This window comes from Salvelinus fontinalis, chromosome 32 (genome assembly GCF_029448725.1).
Source record: "Salvelinus fontinalis isolate EN_2023a chromosome 32, ASM2944872v1, whole genome shotgun sequence".
Lineage (NCBI taxonomy): Eukaryota > Metazoa > Chordata > Actinopteri > Salmoniformes > Salmonidae > Salvelinus > Salvelinus fontinalis.
In genome coordinates, this window is record NC_074696.1 from 25,419,445 (window position 1) to 25,432,750 (window position 13,306).

Consider the following 13,306-nt stretch of genomic DNA (forward strand, 5'->3'; position numbering starts at 1 on the left):
GTGGATGCACTGCCCCCCCTCCCCACCCAGCTCCCTGTCTCCCTCTGAGTCTGACTCACTAGCAGGCCTACTAGCTAGTGGAGGTGCCGGTGGTGATGCTGAACTGGTGGGATTAGCATCGCCATCAGGAACAGTTTGCCCCTCACTCCTCTCCTCCGGCACTGACAGTTCTCTGGCTCATTCTGGGTTCGAGTCACCATCTTTCTCTGGATTTTTTAACTTGAAAAATTTCATCAAACTCGATTGCCTTTTCTTATCCATTTTTTATTTGTCTTTCCCACGATTCAAATTCAGTTGGGAGACAACTAGCCTAGGCTACGTAATGTGATTACATAGGGACCTCTTCTCTAGCTGAACACCACTACCAAGACCTGTGTCAAAATCAGTTACTTACCCCACCGGCTCTCCCCATAACCTCTATGTACAAATAAGAGAGCAGGTCTGGAATCAATGTGGCAGGATAGGATGATTACACAGAATTATCACTGTGCTTTTACATGATGGTCTTCCTGGGGGGCGGGAGAAATAACGAGGAGGCAACTTGATTTAATGCTGATCACTTTTATTAGAATGTCTACAGTGCGAACAGTGAAACAATTAATAAATTATGCCACGAGAGGTACCGGATTCGGGCAAATAGGTGCCGGAACAAACAAATTCAAATTTGAGAGGTTCCAGATCCTGTTCCTGCACGATCCAGCTCAAATTAAGCACTAATTATGGGGTATTGTGTGTAGAAAACAATTTAATACATTTTAGAATAAGGTTGTAACGGAACAAAATGTGGGAAAAGTCAAGGGGTCTGAATCCTTTCCAAAGGCACTGTATGCTATCATGTGAAAGGGAGGCTCTGTCTTTTCCCCTGTTGGCTGACCAAGCTTTCTTTTAGAATAAAGAACCTAGTTATTTTGAGAGTCCAATGCATTCTAGAGCGTATTTAATTCCCCCTTTGTCTGTACTGGTGGCATAGAGCTAGCTTCTTATGAAGAGACTACAGAAGAAGTGCCCTGTTTGAGATTAGAGATCACTCAGGAAGTTCTGTGAACAATACAAAGTTACAGGCTCTTTTGTACAATAACACCAGGGAGATTAATTTTTACCTCGCCTATTCCCCTTTTCACCTCCCGCTACCCTGTTTGTGTATGGCTCAGTTGGTAGAGCAAGGCACATACAACACCAGGGTTCTCTGTTCAATTCCTGGGACCACCCATACAAAAAATAATTATGCACTTTGGATAAAAGTGTCTGCTAAATGGCATATACTGTATATTCCATTTTTTCTCCCCAGTGTGTGCATGCCTATACTCTTGTGTGAGACACGCGGGGTAGGGGGGACGGGGAGGGGGAGTGGTCGGTTGAGGGCCTGTGTTGTGTTTGTCTCTGCTCGCTGTCTAGAGCTGAAGCTGTGCATCACTGTGTGTGACAGCCAGCCCTCTCCCTCTCTCCATCTCTATCTCTCTCTCTCCATTTCTCCCTTTCTCCATCTCTCTCTCTCTCTCTTCTTCTTCCTATCCTCTCTCTCTCCCCCCCTCTCCCTCCTCTCCATCTCCTGTCCATCGCTCCCTCTCCCTACCCCGTCCATCTCCATCTCTGTGTCTGGTGGTTAGGTGGGTCTCAGCGCTGCCTTTGTAGATGAGTACCACAGCCCCGCTGGAACAGCTAATACAGCAATACCCTCCCCTTGTCCTTGGAGCCTCAGCCCAGCCTAGCTTGGTCAGCACATTCTCCCTGACGGAGCACACTCCTGGGAACCTGAACCCGTTCCCCACCCCCACCTCGGCCAGCCAGCCAGAGTCCTTCGCTGCCAGGGGGATAACGGAGAAAATGGAGCATGGCACACATGCATACGTCCAGCAGCTACATACACATACTGTTCTGTAGGGGCACACACACCCACACACACACACACACACACACACACACACACATGCACATACACACACGCACACACACACATACACATACACATTTGTATGCACAAAAACTTGGCAAACACAAGCCCACACAAACACACACCCATCAAGACTCTCACACACCTTACCTTGAAGCCACCACACAGTGTCATATCCTATCATATCTGTCCCGAGGGCTGTATTCAGTCACACTGAAATAAGGGCAGTAAAAAGGATTTATCAGTTCCATGTGTCTCCAGCAGACTGTACCTTATGACATACATGCCTGAAAAGCTTCATCTATCCCCTTATAAAGTGTACACTATTTGTGCCCCCCCCTAATGTCCTGCCACAGTACTGTGTGTGTGTGTGTGTGTGTGTGTGTGTGTGTGTGTGTGTGTGTGTGTGTGTGTGTGTGTGTGTGTGTGTGTGTGTGTGTGTGTGTGTGTGTGTGTGTGTGTGTGTGTGTGTGTGTGTGTGTGTGTGTGTGTGTGTGTGTGTGTGTGTGTGTGTGTGTCAGCTGCACTGAAGCCTGGGATCACAGTCAGTCTGCTGCTACATTAGATTTGACCAAGGGGAGTCAAGTGTACTAAAGTAGCTAACATTGTTAATAAATTATTACTTATTTATGGAACGAACAATGAGGTCCACACTGGGATGCTTTGGTTATGCACACAGGGAACGTTGGGTATTTGTCTGGACAAGACAGAAATAGATATCATAAATATATTTATGGATGGATATATTCTTTTTTGAAATCTTTTTCTCACTTGTACTTAATTTTTTATAACAATTTGTTGTTAATCTCATATGGATACCAATTACACTTTGTCTAAGTTCTCTCAACCCTTGACTTTCCAATATATTGTGTTGCATCAGAGACAGATGTATCTGTTACTGATGAGACACAAGTATCTCAATGTACTTGAGCCATTTGACAGAGATACCATTACGTCTGAATGAGTGTTTGGAGTGGACAGTCCTGTATTGTCTCCCAGTCTCCTCTAACAGCTCTGATTACTGTCTTGGACATACTCACACACACAAACACACACACACAAACATGAACACCCACACAAATACACCATGACAGCGCAATACACAAGGGGTGGAACAGTGGCAAAGGTACCCACAGGACAAACAGAATAATATTAGTCTGAGGAGAGATTAAATAGCATTAATACAACAAAAATAATTCTAAACACACCTTTCCTTTACAAAGTTAAACAGATGTATTTTTTCTTTATAATAAGAAGACACCCACACACACCCACACACAAACACACAGAGTCCCCTATCTCCTAGGTGGTCATTTCCACATCAGCAGTGTTGACTTCTGTGTTTGTCTGTGTCTGTATCTGTGATGGATGTGTGACTGGTTCAAGGGAGGAGCAAGGCTACCATGGTCCATCGCAAATGGCACCCTATTCCCTATGTAGTGCACTAAATTTTACCAAATTTTAAATAAAATAAAAGTAGTGCACTGGCTACCAGACTAGGAGCTGCGGTGCATTTGGAAAGTATTCAGACCCCTTGACTTTTTCCAAATTACACCCTTATGCTAACATGGATTAAATAAATAAAAATCCTCATCAATCTACACACAATACTCCATAATGACAAAGAGAAAACAGGTTTTTAGACATTTTTGCTAATTTATTAAAAACAGAAATACCTTATTTACATAAGTATTCAGACCCTTTGCTATGAGACTAGAAATGGAGCTCAGGTGCATCATGTTTCCATTGATCATCCTTGAGATGTTTCTACAACTTGATTGGAGTACACCTGTGGTAAATTAAATTGATTGGACATGCACATGACAGCCTGCTTGGAGTTTGCCAAAAGCCACCTAAAGGACTCTCAGACCATGAGAAACAAGATTCTCTGGTCTGATGACACCAAAATTGAACTCTTTGGCCTGAATGCCAAGTGTCATGTCTGGAGGAAACCTGGTACCATCCCTACGGTGAAGCATGGTGGTGACAGCATGTTTTTCAGCATCATGGACTGGGAGACTAGTCAGGATCGATGGAAAGATGAATGGAGCAAAGTACAGCAAGATCCTTGATGAAAACCTGCTCCAGAGCGCTCGGGACCTCAGACTGGGGTTAAGGTTCACCAACGACCCTAAGCACACAGCCAAGACAACGCAGGAATATCCTTGAGGAAAAAGTGGAAAAGTCAAGGGGTCTGAATACTTTCTGAATTCACTGTATGTCGACAGAGGGGGAGGGGATGTATGGCAGCTTCCTGAATCAGTCAGGAATATTAATTTCCCTTGAGAAGGTTATCGGTGTGAGAGGGGAATCGGTGTGAGAGGGGAATCGGTGTGAGAGGGGAATCGGTGTGAGAGGGGAATCGGTGTGAGAGGGGAATCGGTGTGAGAGGGGAATCGTGTGAGAGGGGAATCGTGTGAGAGGGGAATCGTGTGAGAGGGGAATCATGTGAGAGGGGAATTAGTGTGAGAGGGGAATTAGTGTGAGAGGGGAATTGGTGTGAGAGGGGAATTGGTGTGAGAGGGGAATTGGTGTGAGAGGGGAATCGGTGTGAGAAGGGAATCAGTGTCTATTGGTGGTTTTCTGTGAGTTTACACCCAGAATAAATACAGTGAAGGAGGGACAGAGGGAAGGGAAAGGGAAAGGGCAGAAGGGACAGAGTGGAGTCGGGAGCCTTCGCTGGTTGGAATGAAAAAATGGGTTGTGGTTTGTTTCCATGGCCTTTGGAAAATGTGATTGTGAATGAAACACCAGAAGTTTTTAACTCTTTCTATGTTTTTGCTTGTCCCTGTGTGCCTGCGGGCTGGCGTGTGTGTGTGTGTGTGTGTGTGTCTGTGCATGTGCGTGACTGTGCAGGTGACTCCCAGGGAACGTGTGGGGACCCAGGCACCCCGTCACAGGGCAGCAGGGAGGAGAGTGACTTCAGGATCCGCAGTAAAGTCCAGTTCAGATGCTCTGAGGGTTATGAGCTGATTGGTTCTGCTGAGAGGATGTGCTTTCCCAACGGCACCTGGTCTGGAACACAGCCCTTCTGCAAACGTGAGACAACACACACACACCTATTACACACACACATACACACACACTTTCCATCCCCCCCAACCTCTAAGGTCCTTTGAGTCCAACATGTGGTTGTACCATTCCATTTCCAGCCAACTTATCTTTGAGAGCTAGAAAACCCAGCAACACACTGTGCTGTGCTTTATCACCCACTCCCCAGCCTCTTCCACTTCCAGCCACCTTCGGCTGTGCACCTCCAGCCTAGAGCTAATTGAATGTGGCAGTGTAGTGGTCTGTGTCCCACGACATCTCAACACCACAACAGCACTATAGCCTGCTGGAGCCACCTCTCGCTGCAGGAGCTCCTAGAGCTACCATCACATTACACCCTGAATAAGATGAGATGGGACAAGCCATCACAACAGGAGCACAGAGGAACATTACCTCCCTCCTTGTTTGCTGAGGGAAGCATGTAGCTAGTCAACTGTCCACTCTGCTCTGCTCCCCAAACCTCATCTGCATCCCAAATAGCACCCTGCTCCCTATGTGGTGCACAACCCACAGGAATCCAGTCAAAAGAAGTGCACTATTTAGGTAATAGGGGTTCCATTTGGGACAGCTCTCCACACCGCTTTACAACATACATTTACATTTACATTTAAGTCATTTAGCAGACGCTCTTATCCAGAGCGACTTACAAATTGGTGCATTCACCTAATGACATCCAGTGGAACAGCCACTTTACAATAGTGCATCTACATCTTTTAAGGGGGGGGGGGGGGGCAGAAGGATTGCTTTATCCTATCCTAGGTATTCCTTGAAGAGGTGGGGTTTCAGGTGTCTCCGGAAGGTGGTGATTGACTCCGCTGTCCTGGCGTCGTGAGGGAGTTTGTTCCACCATTGGGGTGCCAGAGCAGCGAACAGTTTTGATTGGGCTGAGCGGGAACTGTACTTCCTCAGTGGTAGGGAGGCGAGCAGGCCAGAGGTGGATGAACGCAGTGCCCTTGTTTGGGTGTAGGGCCTGATCAGAGCCTGAAGGTACTGAGGTGCCGTTCCCCTCACAGCTCCGTAGGCAAGCACCATGGTCTTGTAGCGGATGCGAGCTTCAACTGGAAGCCAGTGGAGAGAGCGGAGGAGCGGGGTGACGTGAGAGAACTTGGGAAGGTTGAACACCAGACGGGCTGCGGCGTTCTGGATGAGTTGTAGGGGTTTGATGGCACAGGCAGGGAGCCCAGCCAACAGCGAGTTGCAGTAATCCAGACGGGAGATGACAAGTGCCTGGATTAGGACCTGCGCCGCTTCCTGTGTGAGGCAGGGTCGTACTCTGCGGATGTTGTAGAGCATGAACCTACAGGAACGGGCCACCGCCTTGATGTTAGTTGAGAACGACAGGGTGTTGTCCAGGATCACGCCAAGGTTCTTAGCGCTCTGGGAGGAGGACACAATGGAGTTGTCAACCGTGATGGCGAGATCATGGAACGGGCAGTCCTTCCCCGGGAGGAAGAGCAGCTCCGTCTTGCCGAGGTTCAGCTTGAGGTGGTGATCCGTCATCCACACTGATATGTCTGCCAGACATGCAGAGATGCGATTCGCCACCTGGTCATCAGAAGGGGGAAAGGAGAAGATTAGTTGTGTGTCGTCTGCATAGCAATGATAGGAGAGACCATGTGAGGTTATGACAGAGCCAAGTGACTTGGTGTATAGCGAGAATAGGAGAGGGCCTAGAACAGAGCCCTGGGGGACACCAGTGGTGAGAGCGCGTGGTGAGGAGACAGATTCTCGCCACGCCACCTGGTAGGAGCGACCTGTCAGGTAGGACGCAATCCAAGCGTGGGCCGCGCCGGAGATGCCCAACTCGGAGAGGGTGGAGAGGAGGATCTGATGGTTCACAGTATCGAAGGCAGCCGATAGGTCTAGAAGGATGAGAGCAGAGGAAAGAGAGTTAGCTTTAGCAGTGCGGAGCGCCTCCGTGATACAGAGAAGAGCAGTCTCAGTTGAGTGACTAGTCTTGAAACCTGACTGATTTGGATCAAGAAGGTCATTCTGAGAGAGATAGCAGGAGAGCTGGCCAAGGACGGCACGTTCAAGAGTTTTGGAGAGAAAAGAAAGAAGGGATACTGGTCTGTAGTTGTTGACATCGGAGGGATCGAGTGTAGGTTTTTTCAGAAGGGGTGCAACTCTCGCTCTCTTGAAGACGGAAGGGACGTAGCCAGCGGTCAGGGATGAGTTGATGAGCGAGGTGAGGTAAGGGAGAAGGTCTCCGGAAATGGTCTGGAGAAGAGAGGAGGGGATAGGGTCAAGCGGGCAGGTTGTTGGGCGGCCGGCCGTCACAAGACGCGAGATTTCATCTGGAGAGAGGGGAGAGAAAGAGGTCAAAGCACAGGGTAGGGCAGTGTGAGCAGAACCAGCGGTGTCGTTTGACTTAGCAAACGAGGATCGGATGTCGTCGACCTTCTTTTCAAAATGGTTGACGAAGTCGTCTGCAGAGAGGGAGGAGGGGGGGGGGAGGGGGAGGAGGATTCAGGAGGGAGGAGAAGGTGGCAAAGAGCTTCCTAGGGTTAGAGGCAGATGCTTGGAATTTAGAGTGGTAGAAAGTGGCTTTAGCAGCAGAGACAGAAGAGGAAAATGTAGAGAGGAGGGAGTGAAAGGATGCCAGGTCCGCAGGGAGGCGAGTTTTCCTCCATTTCCGCTCGGCTGCCCGGAGCCCTGTTCTGTGAGCTCGCAATGAGTCGTCGAGCCACGGAGCGGGAGGGGAGGACCGAGCCGGCCTGGAGGATAGGGGACATAGAGAGTCAAAGGATGCAGAAAGGGAGGAGAGGAGGGTTGAGGAGGCAGAATCAGGAGATAGGTTGGAGAAGGTTTGGGCAGAGGGAAGAGATGATAGGATGGAAGAGGAGAGAGTAGCGGGGGAGAGAGAGCGAAGGTTGGGACGGCGCGATACCATCCGAGTAGGGGCAGTGTGGGAAGTGTTGGACGAGAGCGAGAGGGAAAAGGATACAAGGTAGTGGTCGGAGACTTGGAGGGGAGTTGCAATGAGGTTAGTGGAAGAACAGCATCTAGTAAAGATGAGGTCAAGCGTATTGCCTGCCTTGTGAGTAGGGGGGGAAGGTGAGAGGGTGAGGTCAAAAGAGGAGAGGAGTGGAAAGAAGGAGGCAGAGAGGAATGAGTCAAAGGTAGACATGGGGAGGTTAAAGTCACCCAGAACTGTGAGAGGTGAGCCGTCCTCAGGAAAGGAGCTTATCAAGGCATCAAGCTCATTGATGAACTCTCCAAGGGAACCTGGAGGGCGATAAATGATAAGGATGTTAAGCTTGAAAGGGCTGGTAACTGTGACAGCATGGAATTCAAAGGAGGCGATAGACAGATGGGTAAGGGGAGAAAGAGAGAATGACCACTTGGGAGAGATGAGGATCCCGGTGCCACCACCCCGCTGACCAGAAGCTCTCGGGGTGTGCGAGAACACGTGGGCAGACGAAGAGAGAGCAGTAGGAGTAGCAGTGTTATCTGTGGTGAGCCATGTTTCCGTCAGTGCCAAGAAGTCGAGGGACTGGAGGGAGGCATAGGCTGAGATGAGCTCTGCCTTGTTGGCCGCGGATCGGCAGTTCCAGAGGCTACCGGAGACCTGGAACTCCACGTGGGTCGTGCGGGCTGGGACCACCAGGTTAGGGTGGGCGCGGCCACGCGGTGTGAGGCGTTTGTATGGTCTGTGCAGAGAGGAGAGAACAGGGATAGACAGACACATATTTGGCAGGCTACAGAAGAGGCTACGCTAAAGCAAAGGAGATTAGAATGACAAGTGGGCTACACGTCTCGAATGTTCAGAAAGTTAAGCTTACGTAGCAAAAAATCAATAAAATTACAAATCTTATTGACTAAAATGATATAGTACTGCTGGCTGGTGAAGTAGCCTGGCTAGCAGTAGCTGCGTTGTTGAAAGTGAAGCTGGCTAGGTGACCTCGACAGTTTCTCTAAATTTCTCTAAACTACACAATTATCATGGATACAAGGACAGCAAAGACAACTAGCTAACACTACGCTAATCAAGTCGTTCCGTTGTAATGTAAGTTTCTACAGTGCTGCTATTCGGTAGAAGTTGGCTAGCTAGCAGTGTTAGCTAGCAGTGTTGGCTAGGTAGGAGGACAGCAGCGCGGCAGGCGAAACTAGCTGGCTAGCTAACCGATAATTACTCAAAGTTACACAATTATCTTAGATACAAAGCTAGCAAAGAAAACTATGTAGCTAGCTAACACTACACAAAACAAGTCGTTCCGTTGTATTGTAATCGTTTCTACAATGCTCTTCGGTGGCAAGCTGGCTAGCTAGCAGTGATGGCTACGTTGCGTTAATTTCGAACGAAAATAGCTCGCTAGCGAACCTCAATAACGACGCAATTATGTTTGATAAAAGACGGCTATGTAGCTAGCTAAGATCAAACAAATCAAACCGTTGTACTGTAATGAAAATGAAAATCAGACCGTTGTACTATAATGAAATGTAATGAAAAGTTATACTACTATTCGGTAGACGGTGGACGTTTGCTAGCTGCTGGGCAGATAGCAGTGGACAACGAGACGACGAAATACGATAATTACGCAGTTATCTTTGATACACAGACGGCTATGTAGCTAGTTAAGAAGAAATTGCTAAGGTTGGACAAATTAAATCGTTGTACTATAATGAAATGTAATGAAAAGTTATAAAAGTTATACTACCTGCAGAGCGAATGCAAATGCGACCGCTCGCCCCAAACCGCTCGCCCCAAACCGGACACCCAGCTTCCCAGCACCAAGCCAGTACTAATGGTGTGGTTTTCTGTTCCCCTTTTCCTCTCTTCCTCTCTTCCTCCGACCTCCCACTGTGTGAAAACACTGCTTTAGAAACACCACTCCGTTGCGCAGGAATCATTTCTGAAAGGTGGGAATTGGCAACACAGAGCTTGGACTGAGATTTCATTGAAGAGGTGTACTCAAACGTGTCTCTACTTACCGAACGACTGAGAAACGTTGCAGTCAGGCACCCAGAGACAAATGGCCCAAGTGTCAGACACCCAGGGACAATTGCCCAGGTGTCAGCCAGGCACCCAGAGACAACCCCAAATGCTTTGTGTGTCTCTCTCTCTCTGTCTACAAAGGAGAACACGCCTTCCTCCTCAGGCTCCTCTGAACCACCATATTCATCTCCTCTCCAATGTGACAGGATAGCGTTAGTGTCATCTCGAAACGACGGCTTGTCCTCCGTGTTCCCTCTGAGCCACTACAGCTCTGCAGTTAAATAGATTTACAGATTGTTAACTTCTCAGCCCCTGAAGGCCCTGCCAGCCAGTTCCTCCACAAGGCTGACTGGGTACCTCTCTTTCTCCATTGCACGCTCTCTCTTTCTCGCTCCCTTTTCTCTTTCTCTATCTACTTCTATCTCTTTCTCTGCCTCTCTCTTGCTCTCTCTCTCTCTCATTGTCTCTCATTTTTCTCTCTCAGCCCTTCTCAACTTGTATCTATACTTATTCCATTTGAAATCCCTCATGGAGTCTGTTATACGTCCCTTTCTCTGTGAATGACTGATATTTCACATTTCACTCAGCCCAACCCACCCTCAATGCCACCCTTATTCCCTCAATAGTAGTGCACAACCCCTAACTCATGACTTAATGATGTTTCTTTGACAGTGGCAATGTGGATTTATTTTATATTCTCACTAAGTACCTCACATATGGAAACATGGTCAAATGTTTCAGGGACACAATCATGGTAAATTGCTGGTCGATTTCCCTAAGCCTCCTTCCATAGCTCTTGAAATCCCACTCTGGACATTGCATAAGTCATATCCACGAGGATCCCTCCAACAATGGCTACCCTACCATTCCACTCTTATCTAGATGCTAGTCGTTTCTCTCAACTCGTTTGTAAACAGCTTTCAAGTACGTATTTCCAGGAAAATGACTGTTATTTGGTTAGACCGAGTGGATGCTATGGGGTTTGAATGCCGGAGTAGGGAAAGGGGCAGTGATTATTTCATGGCAGGAACAAATACTGTACTTAGCATTGACAGACCGTATCAGTCCATATGAATTTAAACTTTATTTAAAGTGCATTTAAATCACCAAAAACATTTTGCAGTCTTTATCAGAGATGATTCCATACCGTAGATGCTCAAATCTAACCAATATACAGTATATATTGTAATATATGTACAGTGCACAATGTGATGGAACAACTTCATATGTATTTTGAATTATCACATAAATCCAATCATTCAATCGAACTCTATCTGCATCTCTTTCTCCAGCGGTGCAGTGTGGGAACCCAGGGAGCCCCAGTAACGGCCGTGTGTACAGGCTGGACGGCACTACCTACTCTCACTCGGTCACCTACTCCTGTATGGACGGCTACCTGCTGACCGGCTCCACCACCCGCCAGTGTCTGGCCAACGCCACTTGGTCTGGCACTGCCCCCAACTGCACCAGTAAGTCCTCATAAACCCACCTCACTGCCCCCAACTGCACCAGTAAGTCCTCATAAACCCACCTCACTGCCCCCAACTGCACCAGTAAGTCCTCATAAATCCACCTCATAAACCCACCTCACTGCTCCCAGCTGCACCAATAAGTCCTCATAAATCCATCTCATAAACCCACCTCACTGCCCCCCAACTGCACCAATAAGTCCTCATAAACCCACCTCACTGCCCCCAACTGCACCAATAAGTTCTCATAAACCCATCTCACTGCCCCCAGCTGCACCAACAAGTCCTCATAAAACCACCTCATAAACCCACCTCACTGCCCCCAACTGCACCAATAAGTCCTCATAAACCCACCTCACTGCTCCCAGCTGCACCAATAAGTCCTCATAAACCCACCTCACTGCTCCCAGCTGCACCAATAAGTCCTCATAAACCCACCTCACTGCCCCCAACTGCACCAATAAGTCATCATAAACCCACCTCACTGCTCCCAGCTGCACCAATAAGTCCTCATAAACCCACCTCACTGCCCCCAACTGCACAAATAAGTCCTCATAAACCCACCTCACTGCCCCCAACTGCACCAATAAGTCCTCATAAACCCACCTCACTGCTCCCAGCTGCACCAATAAGTCCTCATAAACCCACCTCACTGCTCCCAGCTGCACCAATAAGTCCTCATAAACCCACCTCACTGCCCCCAACTGCACCAATAAGTCCTCATAAACCCACCTCATAAACCCACCTCACTGCCCCCAACTGCACCAATAAGTCCTCATAAACCCACCTCGCTGCCCCCAACTGCACCAATAAGTCCTCATAAATCCACCTCATAAACTCACCTCACTGCTCCCAGCTGCACCAATAAGTCCTCATAAACCCACCTCATAAACCCACCTCACTGCCCCCAGCTGCACCAATAAGTCCTCATAAACCCACCTCACTGCCCCCAACTGCACCAGTAAATCCTCATAAACTCACCTCACTGCCCCCAACTGCACCAATAAGTCCTCATAAACCCACCTCATAAACCCACCTCACTGCTCCCAGCTGCACCGATAAGTCCTCATAAACCCACCACACTGCCCCCAACTGCACCAGTAAGTCCTCATAAACCCACCTCATAAACCCACCTCACTGCCCCCAACTGCACCAATAAGTCCTCATAAACCCACCTCATAAACCCACCTCACTGCTCCCAGCTGCACCAATAAGTCCTCATAAACCCACCACACTGCCCCCAACTGCACCAATAAGTCCTCATAAACCCACCACACTGCCCCCAACTGCACCAGTAAGTCATCATAAACCCACCTCACTGCCCCCAACTGCACCAGTAAGTCCTCATAAACCCACCTCACTGCCCCCAACTGCACCAGTAAGTCCCCATAAATCCACCTCACTGCCCCCAACGGCACCAGATCTGGGACTTGGACCTGGACTTTGTTTTGTAACACACATTTTGAAAAAGCTGAACTTACCCGTTAAGCTTATTAACAGGGCTGTGTGAAAAATACTACTGATAACGCCACAATCCTTTTTGGGAGATTTCAATACATATAGACAGTAGATATGACTCAGCTAAATGTACACAGATGTATTTCTATGTTCGATTGTGATCTTTCATTTTCATATCTTTTTCTCATCAATTACCTATTTTGATCAGGTCCCATCATAGATAGAGCATAGGGTAAATTAATGGACTGAGGCTTAAGACAACGTTGCATCCCAAATTGCACCCTATTCCATATGTAGTCCACTGCTTTTTACCAAAGTAGTGCACTACACTACTGGTCAAATGTAGTGCAATATATAGGGGAAAGGGTGTCATTTGGAATGCAACCCAAAATCTTGCATCCTCTCCTCATGACATTTCAACATGCTGCTCCTCTCATCTAGGAAGGGTGGGCTGGTTTTAATTGTCCAGGCGGCTGAGTCTGAGAAAGGGATCGAAGT

The 13,306-nt window shown here is 48.1% G+C and overlaps 1 protein-coding gene across 5 annotated transcripts in view; it reads left to right on the top strand.

The window, feature by feature from the left end:
* Nucleotides 1–13,306, top strand: part of LOC129830971 (CUB and sushi domain-containing protein 3-like) — a 759,188-nt gene that overhangs the window by 697,649 nt on the left and 48,233 nt on the right. For all 5 annotated transcript variants that reach the window (XM_055893871.1, XM_055893869.1, XM_055893870.1 and 2 more), the window contains exons 57-58: nucleotides 4,748–4,930; nucleotides 11,174–11,350. In XM_055893871.1, the coding sequence (XP_055749846.1) occupies nucleotides 4,748–4,930; nucleotides 11,174–11,350 (360 nt within the window). The remainder of the gene's footprint in view (nucleotides 1–4,747; nucleotides 4,931–11,173; nucleotides 11,351–13,306) is intronic.